Source organism: Pholcus phalangioides, unplaced genomic scaffold (genome assembly GCF_987345545.1).
Source record: "Pholcus phalangioides strain wild (caught in Gottingen) unplaced genomic scaffold, Ppha-v1.0 ptg000030l_1, whole genome shotgun sequence".
Taxonomy (NCBI): domain Eukaryota; kingdom Metazoa; phylum Arthropoda; class Arachnida; order Araneae; family Pholcidae; genus Pholcus; species Pholcus phalangioides.
In genome coordinates, this window is record NW_028301620.1 from 4895048 (window position 1) to 4909644 (window position 14597).

At 35.9% G+C, this 14597-nt stretch overlaps 1 protein-coding gene across 1 annotated transcript; it reads right to left on the reverse strand.

The window, feature by feature from the left end:
- Positions 1 to 9134: 9134 nt before the first annotated feature.
- On the reverse strand, positions 9135 to 14270 carry LOC149067461 (uncharacterized). Its single transcript, XM_089252614.1, has 2 exons — positions 14177 to 14270; positions 9135 to 14092 (listed from the first exon to the last, which is right to left on the reverse strand). The coding sequence occupies exons 1-2, from the start codon at positions 14268 to 14270 to the stop codon at positions 9135 to 9137; spliced, it is 5052 nt and encodes a 1683-aa protein (XP_089108740.1).
- Between the last annotated feature and the right edge of the window lie 327 nt (positions 14271 to 14597).

Genomic DNA, 14597 nt, shown 5'->3' on the forward strand with positions numbered 1-14597 from the left:
GCTCTCGTGCAATGGCATCAACATAAGAGCGCGTACAATTGACACTAATGAAACGAATTGTTTGTGTACGTATATGGAAATACCTAAAATGAAACAGACTCATGAATTATTACGCAGCTCACACGTGTTTACACACAAACACAAGCATTCTGATGACGTTCGCGTGTAATGATGATGATCCTCGTGTACGTGGTGGTGGTGGTGTCTCCGAGAGCAACAACTTTCAACACCGAACTGTGTTTACAGTAATTTATTCTCAGCGTCGGGGTTTGTTTCGATTCGTGTTGAGGACAGCAGAAAGCAATACAAATTCGTTTTCTCTCGAACAACAGCAACTCGCACTTCGTGGTGACAGGCCTCCGGACAGGAGAAAACTCTTTCGAGTGGCAAATTCCATTAGGAACAACTTCCGAAAAGAGAACCTTGTGAGGGGAAGTTGTTGCAGTGCTGTTGGATTGAGTGAGAAACTGTTTGCGTGTGAATGTGTGAGGTGGACGCAGAATGTGCTCGGGATTCACCTAGAAAACTTTTCCGACTCTTGTCTCTCTCTCACGACAGTGAATGATAGTTGTTTTATCCCTCGGGCCAGGTTCTTGGTGAACTTATTGTGCAAAATGAAGGATTTGCACAGAAAAGACGCGATGTTTGCAGTTTACGACGTCTACTCTATCTTCCTATATATATTTTTACGTGAAATCCTTTACAGGGTCATACGGAGAACCCTTTTCCGAAATCGGTATGGACTTTATCGCGGACATAAAATGCGTCTTGAAAAGATGGGAACGAGAACATTTTTCACGAAGCGATTCCACGCCATTTTCTATTCTTTCTTTTTTTCTGTCCGAGATGCGGTGGTGCATATATGTTTTAAAAATTTCATTTCTTGAAATCGGAGCTGAACGATATTTAGGAGGAAACCAGATAAAACAAATAAATCTCTTTGATTTCTTCTAAGCAACAATTCTTTCTTGATTCGGTTTGTTTTGTTATAAACTATATATATACACATATATGTATTCATTTATTTACTTATTTATGCTCACAATTCGCTCACAAAATTGTGAATGAAGATATCCCTTCAAAATGAAAAGAATGACCCAGTACAACATGACTTTTGTGATTTCCAATTTATGTGTTTCAAACCTAAATAATAGGGAAAAAAATTAAGCATCAAACTCACTTTTAGATAATTGAAGCTATTCGTACGGGAGACTGTTATACCTTGGCATATAATTTTTCACACACTTACTTTTCCCATTAAGTTTTTACTATAAACTTTTACTAAATTCATTTTTAGTATCTTTATATTATACGAAACATAATGTGGAATTTAAATTACCTTTCTTTCTCACTGCAATCAGGAACTATCGATATGTAAAAAGACAAAACTGTTGTACCTTGAAACACGGCAGAATTACAAACACAAAAAATACACATATTAGTAAGAAAATATTTTCATATGTATTTTTAATATAAATTATACATTTAAATAAAAATATCAAAATAATTACGGAAAATGCGATTATTATTATTATTATTATTATTATATACACAAAAATAACAATAACGTAGGTGCTAACGTATTTATGCAGATGAAATGCATAATTATTCTACATTATACTTGTAAAAAGGAAAATTAAACGTTTTTAAATCTATAATTCTCTTAGTTCATTTGATGCTAGGGGATTGCATTAGAGATACAACATACAAATGTGACATTAACATTTGCAGCACCAGCAAACAGTATAATAGTTTCTTACATCTCCTCCTAAGGAAATTAGGAGGTAAACTTGGTAAAAGTTTCCGTTGGCCGCATCACACGCAGACTGTAAATTTTACGTATCTTCCGACAAATGTGACCAGAAAATAACCAAAGGTAGATGAAAGAGAAGAAATGGAAGTAGATGGAGTTTTTGTAGGAGAGAGAAGTATAGATCTAAAATTTAAAATATACATTTTACATAAAAGCAAAACAAAAGCTTAAAATTTGTGTATGATGGGTATTCCAAGGTGCAAATTAGGAAAATTTCAAGTTTTATACTGTTCCAAGTAACCGATTAACCGAAAGTAACTTTCTGATTGTGTTTTTGGGCTTAGGGTGCCCATGTAAAAAGTTAATTATTTTATTTTAAGCAACCGCTAGCAAACTTAATGACGTATATATATCTAAAATTCCTGACTTCGCACATTCACATTCCGCAAGAATGACTTTAATATCTGTCACCGTTTTCCTGCTATCCCACTTTGAAAACTGTCAGTCCATTGTGGGACACTATGTACGTACAACTTATTTTTTCAACTCATAAAAATTTTACGATTTGTATCAAATATTCCATCTAGATAAGATTAAAGAATCGCGGATCAAACCATTAAAAGCGATTCCATTTCATTTCAATTTCACAACGAAATGAATCATCTTTATACACACACTCAGCAACAATATCCCTTTTTGTTTTCTTTCATAATTTTATAACTCCAACCGCCATGATAGCTTTTCCATCAATGAGATATTGGAAATGGCATATAATATTCATGAACTATAACAAGGTTCGGGGATGCGTGAATATTTATATGAAGGATCTACCCTCTCTCTCTCTCTCTCTCTCTCTGGAAAGCATTAAATTTCATTGACTTTTAATATCCTCATAAGCAAACCGAAACCTCAATCTTGCGCCTAGGAATATCATATTCATAAATACGGAGACTCCATCGATCTCGAGACTTCGGTTAAGAAGAGATGATATTTTCTTAAATCCAAATGTCAGACCGAGAGATGATCTCTTTCTTCGAGGTAAAACCTGTCTTTTCGGACGCTTGGCCTGTTTTACTGCCGTCAGAGGTGATATCTTTGGTAGAGTCTGCCTCTTCAATATTCATACGATAATAAACTGTATTTTCCGATGGCGGAATATTCGAGATTTTATTCCGCAATAAAAATGCTCATTACGCTTTCCAAGACTACGAGATATACGGAATAAAGTCTCTCCAAGAAATGAGAATCTTGCAACACAGGAGTCTCGGTGATGATTTCGGAGTTTTTATTGTTCATCAACTTTCGACTCGACATCTTTCTCTTTGTTTTGGAAGCACGCATAATGAATATTTATTTAATAATCGGTTTTTATGGCCTGGTTCGTCTATGGACTATTGAAATGATGTTTCTGGGGAAGAGCCTGTATTGGAGGTAATGAATATTAAAATTTTCAATGAGTTTTATTGGTTCTTGTTGGCTTTGGGTGTTAACTATTGTATTGAACCTTAAGGAATCTTTAGGGGAAAAGAACTTTTTGATGAAATAATCCGTCATTAATATGTGTAATATGACTGGCCGTCTTAACAGTACCATGGGTGTCCGGAAAAATAATGTTCTGGGGCCCTACCTGGCTAAAATTACCAACCAGTCAATTTTAGTACTTACTCGAAAAAAATAGTTGCAGATCTTTCATTATTTGTACAGGACCCTATGCACCTGATGCAGCTATATCGTGCTTGGGTAGGCTCATACATTAACCCTCTATGGTTCACCTTCATAAAAATATATTGAAATTTCTTTTTTGCAAATACAAATGCAAAAATTTCTAAAGTACCAAAACATTAAGAAAATAAATTTGTATTATAGGTTTTTTTACCATGTATTTGTGTGATGTATATTCAAATATACACACGGGACCATAGAAGGTAAAAACGAATCTGCACCTGGCAACTTCAAGATCGTATAACTAGTACCAAAAATTGTCATATGAAATAAAAACTTACCAAGCATTTCGTAACTTTGATAAACTTCCCTGAATTTATCACTTTTCCCGGTGATTATGCATAGTCCTCAAGTGTCATTGGTAAATTTCGTAAATACTAAAAATTGTATCACTTTTACCGGCGATTATGCATAAAAAGAGTCAAAGAGTCAACCAAAGAGTCACGTTGTTGGTAGACAATAGATCGTACTATACGGTATATATAACAATTCATGCATACATTGTATCAATATAATCGGGGTATTATCGCAAAATTTTTTATCTTATACCAGGGATCCGACTATGCTCATCACACATACTAGAATCTTTTTGAATTTTTTTCATATTTATCAAATTCACCAATTACACCAGGGTATTATGCATAATCGCAGATAAAGAAGATAAATTTCAAGTATTTATCAAATTTAATGATACGTAGTTATGCATAATCGCCGATAAATGTGATAATGCTTTGCGTATTTACCAAATTTGCCACCGACACTTATTATGCATAATCTCCAGTAAAATTGATAATTTTTTTTCTGTGTTTATCAAATTTACCAACGACACTTGTGGGTAATATGTATATTCGCCGGTAAAAGTGATAAATTTATCAAACTTACCAAGGCGATTGCCAAGTATGCATAATTACTGATTATTATCCATAATAATCGATTCATCACATTTACCGTAACAAACATAAATTATGTACATTCGTGAAGTTCCATTAATTTTTCCATGAAGAGTTCCAATAATCGAAACACGATGCGCTCTTCGAAAGCTGAATGAATTGATTCGGAAAAAAAAATTTTAAGCTCTGATTCGAATATTTTTTAACACTCTGTACTCTAAAGTTTATTTTGCACATTACTTATTTGAGATATAATTATGAATATTGACTCATAATCTCAATTAATAGTTTAAAATGGAAACTTTAGTTTACCTCCTAAACAAGGAGGTCATTAAAGTTTTGGATTTGTGAATGTACACAAGCTTTTGAGAGAATTGGTGATTGAAGTAATCAGAAACTCGCTTAGACATGACAAGCAATATGGAATGCATTTCTCGATCACTTGTCGTCAATCCAAATCTATTGAGGTAATTTAGGACGGCTCTCTTGTGGCCGTAGCTCGAGTACTTTGTATATCTGAAGGAGAATTTGAGAGACACGTTCCGAGTCATATGTCATATCTCAGAGCTAGTTCAAGTTACCCACTTGTGAACACGGTTTCAATCCAAATCTATTGATCGTAAATCGGTTAAGCCTCGTTAACTCGCCGCACTAAAGATAATTAAATTTTGTACATAGCTAAAAGTGTCAAGACTTTTAGATTAACATTAACATGATGTCCTAGTTTTTTGTAAATAAGATTTTTCGAAAAATTAATAATTGAATAATGAATGCCGACTGGAATTCCTCTTCAGCACAAATTTGTTGTTTTATAGTCTCTTCAGTATAACTAAGTATTTAATCAAAAACAGTGGAACTTCGGTTAACGAGTGATTGGGTTAAGATGCAGTGGTTCTTAACGTTTTTAAGTCGCGGCCAAAAATCAACGACAAGATCAGCTTCGCGACCTATGGGACTGTTTTCCGAAATTAATGGAACTAGTGACTATATAATACTGCATTTATAACAGGACTACAAGGGGATTTGTACGACTCATCTAGGATGCCGCTGCGAATCAAGTTTGAGTCGTGACCCATAGATCAAGAATCTGCGTCTATAAGTAGATTTCTATTACCATTTCGGGAACCCCCGCTGATCAAGTTGGGTCGTGGCCCATAGCTCATGACACCCTGTCTGAAATGGATTTATACGACCCATAGGTTAAGAACCACTGGATAAATTAGTAATTCGCGTGAGCAAAAATTTTTAACAAACTTTGACAAGCGATGATTCTTCGCTTTGTTTATTTATTTTCACGTTATCACAACCGAGTTGGTGGTTTTTTCGAATTCGTCCACACACGTACTGTGGAACTGAGAGTGATATTCTCCCTTAGTCTCCCGTAAGCGTGCCTCACTCGAAAAATGGGTTCACTTGCGAACTTTTTACGATACGAAACTAGATATAGAATTGTGAACATGAGTATGTATGCGCTTGAATTTTTTTTTTTTTTTTAATTCTTTTTGTAGAACTGTGGGAATTATTGAACGTGACTCTGAGGGGCTAGCTTATGAACAGGAGCCAACATTTTTCAAAGAGATTATTTTCTTGGGGAAGACCGTGGGACTGAAGGTGCATGAGGATGGCTTACCCGATTTCGTGGTAGAATATGACCAGGAGTTGACCGTAGATCTACTGATGAATCTCAGCATTATTTTTTTATTATATAAAACCCTTTATATATAAAATATTCTCACTACCACAATACAATATTAATATACTGATTTACATTGTCAACAGTTTTCAGGGGTTAAAACATCTTTCACCACATCAGATTAAACATACCTTCAAAAATAAATTTCAAAGATTGCATGTATTCTCAATATCTACAATATTAAACAATTCGATTTCACTAAAGTGACCCACTTTGCCACAAATTTCAAAAATTACCAATGTTTTACAACATAAGGTTACAGCATATTTTACAATATATTTCCATTCAGAGAAAAATGATATGTGTATATACATGAAAACTCCAATACAATATCACCAAAACCATTCAATGCGATTTTTAAGCATTTGACAAACATATTAGAAAAAAAAGTAAAATAGAGGGGAAGGTTACAAATGTGTGTGTGGTTATTAGAATTTACAGAACATTAATACACTCCTCACAATACCATCAGAATCATTTGATGTAACTTTTGAATATCTGAGAATTTACATAATTATATTAGTTTAAAAAATCTATGCTGATAGGTTACATAACAAATGGTTGTATAATTCACATATCATATACCTTTCAGTTATTACAATAATCATTTTTTTGTAATTGTTTTGTTTGTTCTATGACATTAAAATTCCTTTCTATAATTTGTAACCAAGATACTCTTTGGTCTTAGCTGTGCTAATTTCTGTTCAGCTGTGTAGTTGGATGCTGAGCTGATAGCATCCACTTCTGAAGCATCTTTCTTCTCAAAGTACTTTTCGGCCAGTTTCTTTATATATTTTTAGAGATGGGTGGAATTTGAAGATCAGCTTGCAGGCCGGTTAGTCTGAAGTATTTTGGAACATCCGTAAATCTCTTGAGAATATAATTTCGAGTTTCTGGAAGTTGTAAATATTGCTTTTCTGAGCAAAAGCCCACAATCCCGGCGCACCGTATATAAGAACAGGTCTGATAATTTGTTCATACAATGTTTTCTTCTTCTTTAGTGATACATATGACTTTGGGTAGCAAAAACGAAGAAGACTTCCCATTGCAATTTGGGATTTTTTTATCACTTGCTCGACAGGATAGTCGAAATTCAGGTGAGTGTCTATGTATACTCCTAAGTACTTTGTCATTATGCTTGGGTCAATCGCTTGATGTTCAATAAACGATTTGGAGGCATTCTGTTCGTTATTTTCGTATCTTTTCTTGAGGCACAGTAATAATAATGCACACAGGCAAACATACATTAAACCAGAAACTGAAAAACTGTCAAACAACTTAAAAACTAATATATTGATCCAATTTTTGCGATTCCTCCGTGTTTCGAATACGCGGAGCACAGAATGGGAACCAATAAATATATTTTTTTCTATTGAGAGTAGAAAATCGTTGCTGCCATCTACCGGTTAACCAGATCACTCTAAAACTTTATAAAACAGTAAAAGACAAATTAAAATGTAGAGCTCACATTCCTTAGTTTAAAAATGCATCTTTTTCAAAGAACTTGCTCAAAATCGTCAAGATTCTATCATTTATTGTTATTATTATTAATTTATAGTTATTTATTTATGGCATTATCAAAAATATCTCCTTAATCCAGTCATCCAAATACCATCCCGGAAAAAAAACAAATAAAGGTAATTATTACGGCATGTTAGAATTGTCTGAATAATAGTTATTCAATCAAAAAGAAATTGCCTTTTAATTATAAAGAAATATTTATATGTATATCACATTTATATGATAATATCTCAATCACGAAAAATAATAGTTCATTTGTAGGCATTGTGCAAATTCTCATAGGAAAACAAGTTAACGAAATTTTGCGATAATTTGCATCTGATAATGGATGATTTGAAGCTAGTTACTCGACTCGACATATTTTCAAAAATATAGGTTTTGTGCAACTAATTAAGTGTCTTTTACTCTTACTTTTGCACCTTTTTGCCTTAAAAAAGAGATTTGCGTTTTTTCGTACCTTTTAATTATTAAATTATGCAATAGTAAAAATATTAATTATCCGTTAATTTATTCCAAGACCACATATATTTATAACACCATTAGAATGCATTATTTAGACTGAATAAAGACTCAGTATTCCCTGAGAAAATGTATTTGTTAAGCTTAGTACAATATTTTACATATAGTATCTCCAACACTTGAGGTTTGTCAAATTTAAAAAAAACAAGTGCATGGTATGAATGTAATTGAATAAGACTTGATTGAAAATTTAAAAACAAATTCAGTTCATATAAAATGATGACAAAGATTGAGATTTCATTGACTCAATCATATTTAAAATTAAATTTCAAAACCAAATAAATTATTTTTTTTATAACTGGTCATTACCATGAACTCAAACACACACCTGTGTTTTTAAACTCAACAAATTTTAATTCTGTGAGAAGGGTGATTCAATAATGCGCGCAATAACACGCGGGGGACTAACATCAGACAACCTCCCACTGGAGAGTTGTGACATCCACTCTTACACATTTCTCCCCTTCGAGAGGGAGAGAGACATAATAATAATAAGAAATACACAAGAAAAGAAAAGCGAAAGTTGACATCAACTCCATCTTGTGTTGGGAGCAAAAGATAAAAAGTTAGGCGTTTCCATCCCGCCCGGCGTTGTAATGCTAATTACAACCAATATCAATTTAACACAATACAAAAGAAATTAAAAAATGCTTGAAATCAAAACTTGTACACAATACATATTGAAAAAATAATTATGAAGAATCATGAGCATATAACTATAATGGTAATAATACATTTGCAAGATAAATGCATCTTACTTGTGTAGGCATATCCTATCTTAGGCATCAAAATGAACTGAAACAAATCTAAACACATAACTGCTGTAATCAAACACGCGTGATTGATTCAAAATGCAACAAACATATGTGCAGTCAATTCAAATTAATATCCATTCTGAAAAGCTTAAAAAAAACATCATTATCATATGCAATGAAATTATGCAGCTAAAATGCACAAATGAAATTACTAAAATATATCCGATTAAATATGATAAACACAAACACTAGATGATAAATTACATGAAGACCAAGTCACTTCATTTCTCTTGAAGCGGGAGCAAACAAATTTTTGCTATGGATCGTTTGATTAGTCCATTTTTAGTTCGAACAGTCACAACGCGAACCTTGTGATCTGGACCTGGAATGATTTCTTCAATTCTTCCAAGTAACCAGTTACACGGTGGCACGTTATCCTCCTTGATAATCACCATGGCACCTGGTTGCACATTAGATTTTGAGAAGTGCCACTTATTTCGTTGCTGGAGCGAACTTAGGTAGTCCATCTGCCAACGCTTCCAGATGGTCTGAACGAATCGTGTTGTAAGCTGCCATCGAGATAGTCGGTTATCACCAAGGTGGCACAGGTCAGGCTCAACAACGGTGTTAAGCGATCGTCCAATCAAAAAGTGAGCTGGTGTTAGGACATCAAAGTCATTAATGTCTGACGATAGAGGTGTAAGTGGTCTGGAGTTCAAAATTCCTTCAATTTGGGTCATAACAGTCTGGAACTCTTCCAACGTGAGTTTGGAAGACCCAACAGTTCTTTTGAAATGGTGCTTGAAGGACTTGACACCAGTTTCCCACAAGCCTCCAAAATTTGGAGCTCTTGGAGGTAGGAAATTCCATGTGATTTCCTCGAAGGCGAAAAAATTAGCCACAGATTCATCAGGTTTCACAACCATCTGATGAAGACGTTTCAACTCTGTGTTGGCACCGACGAAATTAGTGCCATTATCGCTGAATATTGATGAGCATTTTCCACGTCTAGCAAAAAACCTCTTTAGACATGCAATAAATGCGTCTGCTGTCAAATCTGACACGAATTCTAGGTGGATTGCTTTAGTCACGAAACACACGAATAAAGCAACATATATTTTATGCAATTGACCCCTTCTCTGACCCTTGAATTTTACGTAGAATGGGCCACAAAAATCTACTCCACAAACGTTGAATGGAAAAGTTCTGTTTACTCTTTCCTTAGGCAAGTTGCCCATTATTTGCTCAAGAGTGGTCGGTTGTGCACGGAAGCATGTTACACACTCATGAACTACTTTTCTTGCAAGGTTTCTTGCACCAACAACCCAAAAAGTTTGGCGAACGAGATGCAGTAAGGTTTGAGAACCTACATGCAGGTGTTTACGGTGATAGTATTCGAAAATCAGTCTCGTTAGTCGGTGTTTGGCCGGTAGAATTATCTGGTGTTTTTGATTGTACGAAATGTCTGCTTCATTTATGCGACCACCAACGCGAAGCAATCCTTTCTGATCCATGAAAGGATTGAGATTTTTCAATTTGCTTTTAGTGAAGACTTGAGCCCCTTGCTTCAAGTTCCTCAATTCCTCACCGAATTCTCTTTGAACTGTCTGAATTATTTTTATTCTTGCCACGTCAAGCTCTTGGGCAGTGAGTGGACCTGATTTTTTGTCTGTCTTAGATCTCGCATTAGAACAAAATCTAAGAACGTAAGCAACTATTTTAATGGTAGTTGTGTATCTGCTGGCTTTCGTTATTATGGGTGTTATAACATCATCAACACTTGCTACCAATGAATGTTCAACGGATTTCTTGAATTCACTAGCAAATGTCTCATCCTCTGCTGCCAACGTAGGCGGATCCAAATCAAAACTAAGTTCTGATCTCAAATAATCAGGACCGCTCCACCACAATTCATTGTGAATTAATTTGTCAGGAGACAAGCCACGTGACACCAGATCTGCTGGATTGTCTTCGGATCTAACGTGGTACCACTTATACCCACTAGTTATTTCCTGAATAACTGCCACTCTATTGGCTACAAAAGTTTTCAACAAATGAGGTGAGGTGTTGATCCATGCCAGAACAATTTTTGAATCTGACCACAAAATAATTTTCTTAAGGTCTAACCTTAGAGATTCTACGACTTTACTGATCAATTTGGACAGCAGCACTGCTGCACACAATTCCAAACGAGGTATAGTAGTCACCTTGAGTGGAGCCACTCTTGACTTACTACACAAAAGCTTAACATTGTACACATTTTCAGAAAGACACCGCACGTAAACTGCTGCGCCATAAGCCTCAGAAGAAGCATCGGCGAATCCATGTATTTCAATTGAGTGACCTTCACCAGATAAGCAATAACGATCAATGCATACATCATTAACAACATGCAGGGCAGTAATAAACTTGCACCATTCGGTTGCTTCCTTTTTTGGAAGCGTATTATTCCAGTCCAATTTCAACAGCCACAAACGCTGCATGAATATTTTTGCCTTAACTATGATAGGCCCCAGCAATCCCAATGGGTCAAACAGTCTCGCTATATCCGAGAGAACGGTGCGTTTGGTGTAATCGGAAAATAGGTTTGAGCTTACCTTGAACGTGAAATAGTCCTTTTGGGGATTCCAAGCCAAGCCCAACGTTTTCACAGTGACATTGTCCTTGGCATCAAAACTGTATCCATTCTCGCCATGGTTGACTGCGTTTAGCAGTGTCGAATTGGAACACCACTTGTGAAGTGTCATTCCACAAGTTTGGAGCATCTGTATCAATTGACGCTGAAGCTCTAGGGCGTCATGTAGCTCATGTGCACCAGACAAGATGTCATCCACATAAAAGTCCGAGAGTGCAATCTTGGACGCATAAGGAAATCGAGATTGTTCGTCTAGCGCAAGTTGTTTCAGCACACGTGTAGCTAAATACGGAGCACAAGCTGTACCGTAGGTGATAGTCAATAATCTAAACACCTTAACAGGATCGTTCAGATTTTCTTTCCACACGATTCTCTGCAAATCACAATGGCCGGATTCAACCAGAATTTGACGATACATTTTGACAATGTCGGCGGTGAAAGCATATCTATGTTGACGAAATCTCATCATAATTGAGAATAAATCCTGTTGAATAGTTCCACCATTCATGAGCAAATTGTTAAGAGACACCCCTGAAGAAGAGACGGCTGATGCATCAAAGACAACGCGAAGTTTTGTACTCGCACTATCAGGTCGGTGAACGCCATGATGTGGCATATAGTAGGTGTTGTGATGAACTGCAACAGAGGTGAGTTCTTCCATGTGTCCCAAATCCTCATACTCCTTCATGAAGGACACGTAAAGCTTTTTCATATCTTCATCCTTGTCTAGTCGTTTGCACGTTGCGTTCAATCTTCTACTAGCCATGGCCAAAGAATCTCCCAATTGTGTTTGATCTGATTTAAGAGGTAGTTGCACTACATATCTACCTGCCTCATTTCTGGAATGAGTCTCACAAAAATGCTTTTCACAAAGAAATGCCTCAGTACTTTCAATAAGCTTGTTTTCGTTTACGGATTCTAAGTCCCAGAATCTTTTCAAGGTGTTATCTAAATTTTCTAATTCATTTGATAAGTGACAATATCGCACATTACTTTCGGTTTGGTTTTGCACCGCACCGCAAACTATCCAACCAAAAACAGTTTCTTGCAACGATATTTTAGATGTGGTAATCCGATGTTCGCATAAAATCTCAAAGAATATTTCGGCACCCAATAAAATGTCGATTCTATTCGGAACATTAAAGTCGGGATCTGCTAGCCGTATATTCTCTGGAGGGGAAACTTCAGATTTGTTGATGTATCTGGAAGGACTGAAACCCATCACTTTCGGAACTATTAGCAACTCCAATGAGCGCCTAAACTTGTCATCTGAAGATGAAATTACCACATGCAGTTTCTGGTTTATGTTTACTGGTAAGCCGCTCAACCCAGACACAGCGACGAAAGTTTTATTTCTTTTCAGCCCAAGTCTCTTTGCGCATTCGGTAGTGACAAAGCTTGACTGCGATGCACTATCCAACAGCGCTCTACATGGTTGTAAACAACCTCGTGAATCCCTCACGTATACCACTGCAGTAGCCAGGAGAACGTAGTTATTTGTCACTTGTCGACGAGTGCTGTTTATGAGGGACGATGTGTGACTGACTTCCCCCATCTCATCGTATTGTTTATCAGCAAGCGGGAGTACGTTTGATGCTTGCGGAGGCGACTTTCCTTCTTTTTTTGTTTTGTCTTCTAACAAGTCATTTCTTTTAACTCTATGAAGGAGGGTGTGATGTTTGTAACCACAGATGTTACAGCCCTTGGACATACATTGATTTACTGTATGGGAGTCATTTAAACAATTGAAACACAGGTGTTTCTTTTTCACTATATTTTGCCTCTCATTTGTGCTTAGCTTATGAAACTCAGAACAATTATATATGGAGTGTTCTAATTTGCATACAGGACATGATTTCCCGTAGTTAGAGGATTTTACAGCAAAGGTCCTCGATTTATTTATAGGTGAATTGCGAGGCTCACGGACGGGAATAGTTCGCGTGACACCTTCCAAAAACTGACATCTGCTTTCCAAAAATGAAATCAAACTGTCCCAACTAGGAATTTCTGTAGATTCTAGGGTCATTTCAAATTGTTTTCTTGTTTCTCTGTCCAATTTTCTGAGAATTAAATTGGATAATATTACTTCACTCAGAGCATCTGTCTTAAGATTTGCAATGTTTAATGCTCTCATGTGTTTTTGAACGTTGTCTAGCAAGGCTCTCAAATCTTTAGCCGACTCTTGGGTGATTTTAGGGATTGAAATTAATGCATTGATATGCGTATCAACAATCAAACGTTTGTTTTCAAACCGTTTCTCTAGTGCAGAGAATAACGAATCGAAGGTGTCTTCAATGCTTTGGACTTGTCTAGCTTCACCTTTCAAGGCAGCTTGTAAATAATACAGTTTTTGTACATCGGAAAGGTTAATATTTTCGGTGATCAGAGAATTGAATTGATTTTTGAACAAAGTCCACTCTTCATATTTACCACTAAATTGTGGCAGGGGAATTTCTGGCAGTTTTATGTTTTGCTTAGAAGTATTAGTTTCGATTTTACTGGGAACGAAACTCAACAAACTCAAACGGATTTCAATGTCCTCTAATTTTTCTTCAATTTCACAGAGCTCTACATTTAGAACTTCGAATTCATCATCTTTTAACACTTCATAATATTTCAATTTCAACTCTTCAAAATTGTTTTTTGTCGTGTTTAATGTTTCTTTTCTACATTTAATTACTGCCTCACTAGCACTTTCATTATCTGACAAGAATTTATCAAGTCTGGTGATTTGGGCCTTGACGTTGCCCTTACGTCGACTCAACACAGTTAAATTCGCCATTGTGCGAATCGAAATATGAATTTGGTGAAATTCTACTTACAGTTTCTTGTGTAGAAAAGTTGAGTATCCAAAGTATCCGAAGTTGAGCTGATTCACTAATCAACTATCAATATATAGGTTCACTGATGCTCGATTCACTAATCAAATATCAATCTATAGGATCACTGGTGCTCCTGCGACGACGGACCAACGGCCCTGGTCATTACCATGAACTCAAACACACACCTGTGTTTTTAAACTCAACAAATTTTAATTCTGTGAGAAGGGTGATTCAATAATGCGCGCAATAACACGCGGGGGACTAACATCAGACAACCTCCCACTGGA

Bases quoted from the DNA above. Each gene is read 5' to 3' on its own strand.
- LOC149067461 (XM_089252614.1), bottom strand. From the start codon at position 14,270: ATGGCGAATTTAACTGTGTTGAGTCGACGTAAGGGCAACGTCAAGGCC. The intron at 14,093-14,176 runs GTGAGGCAGTAA...AATATTATGAAG, and splicing joins GTCAGATAATGAAAGTGCTA to TGTTAAAAGATGATGAATTC.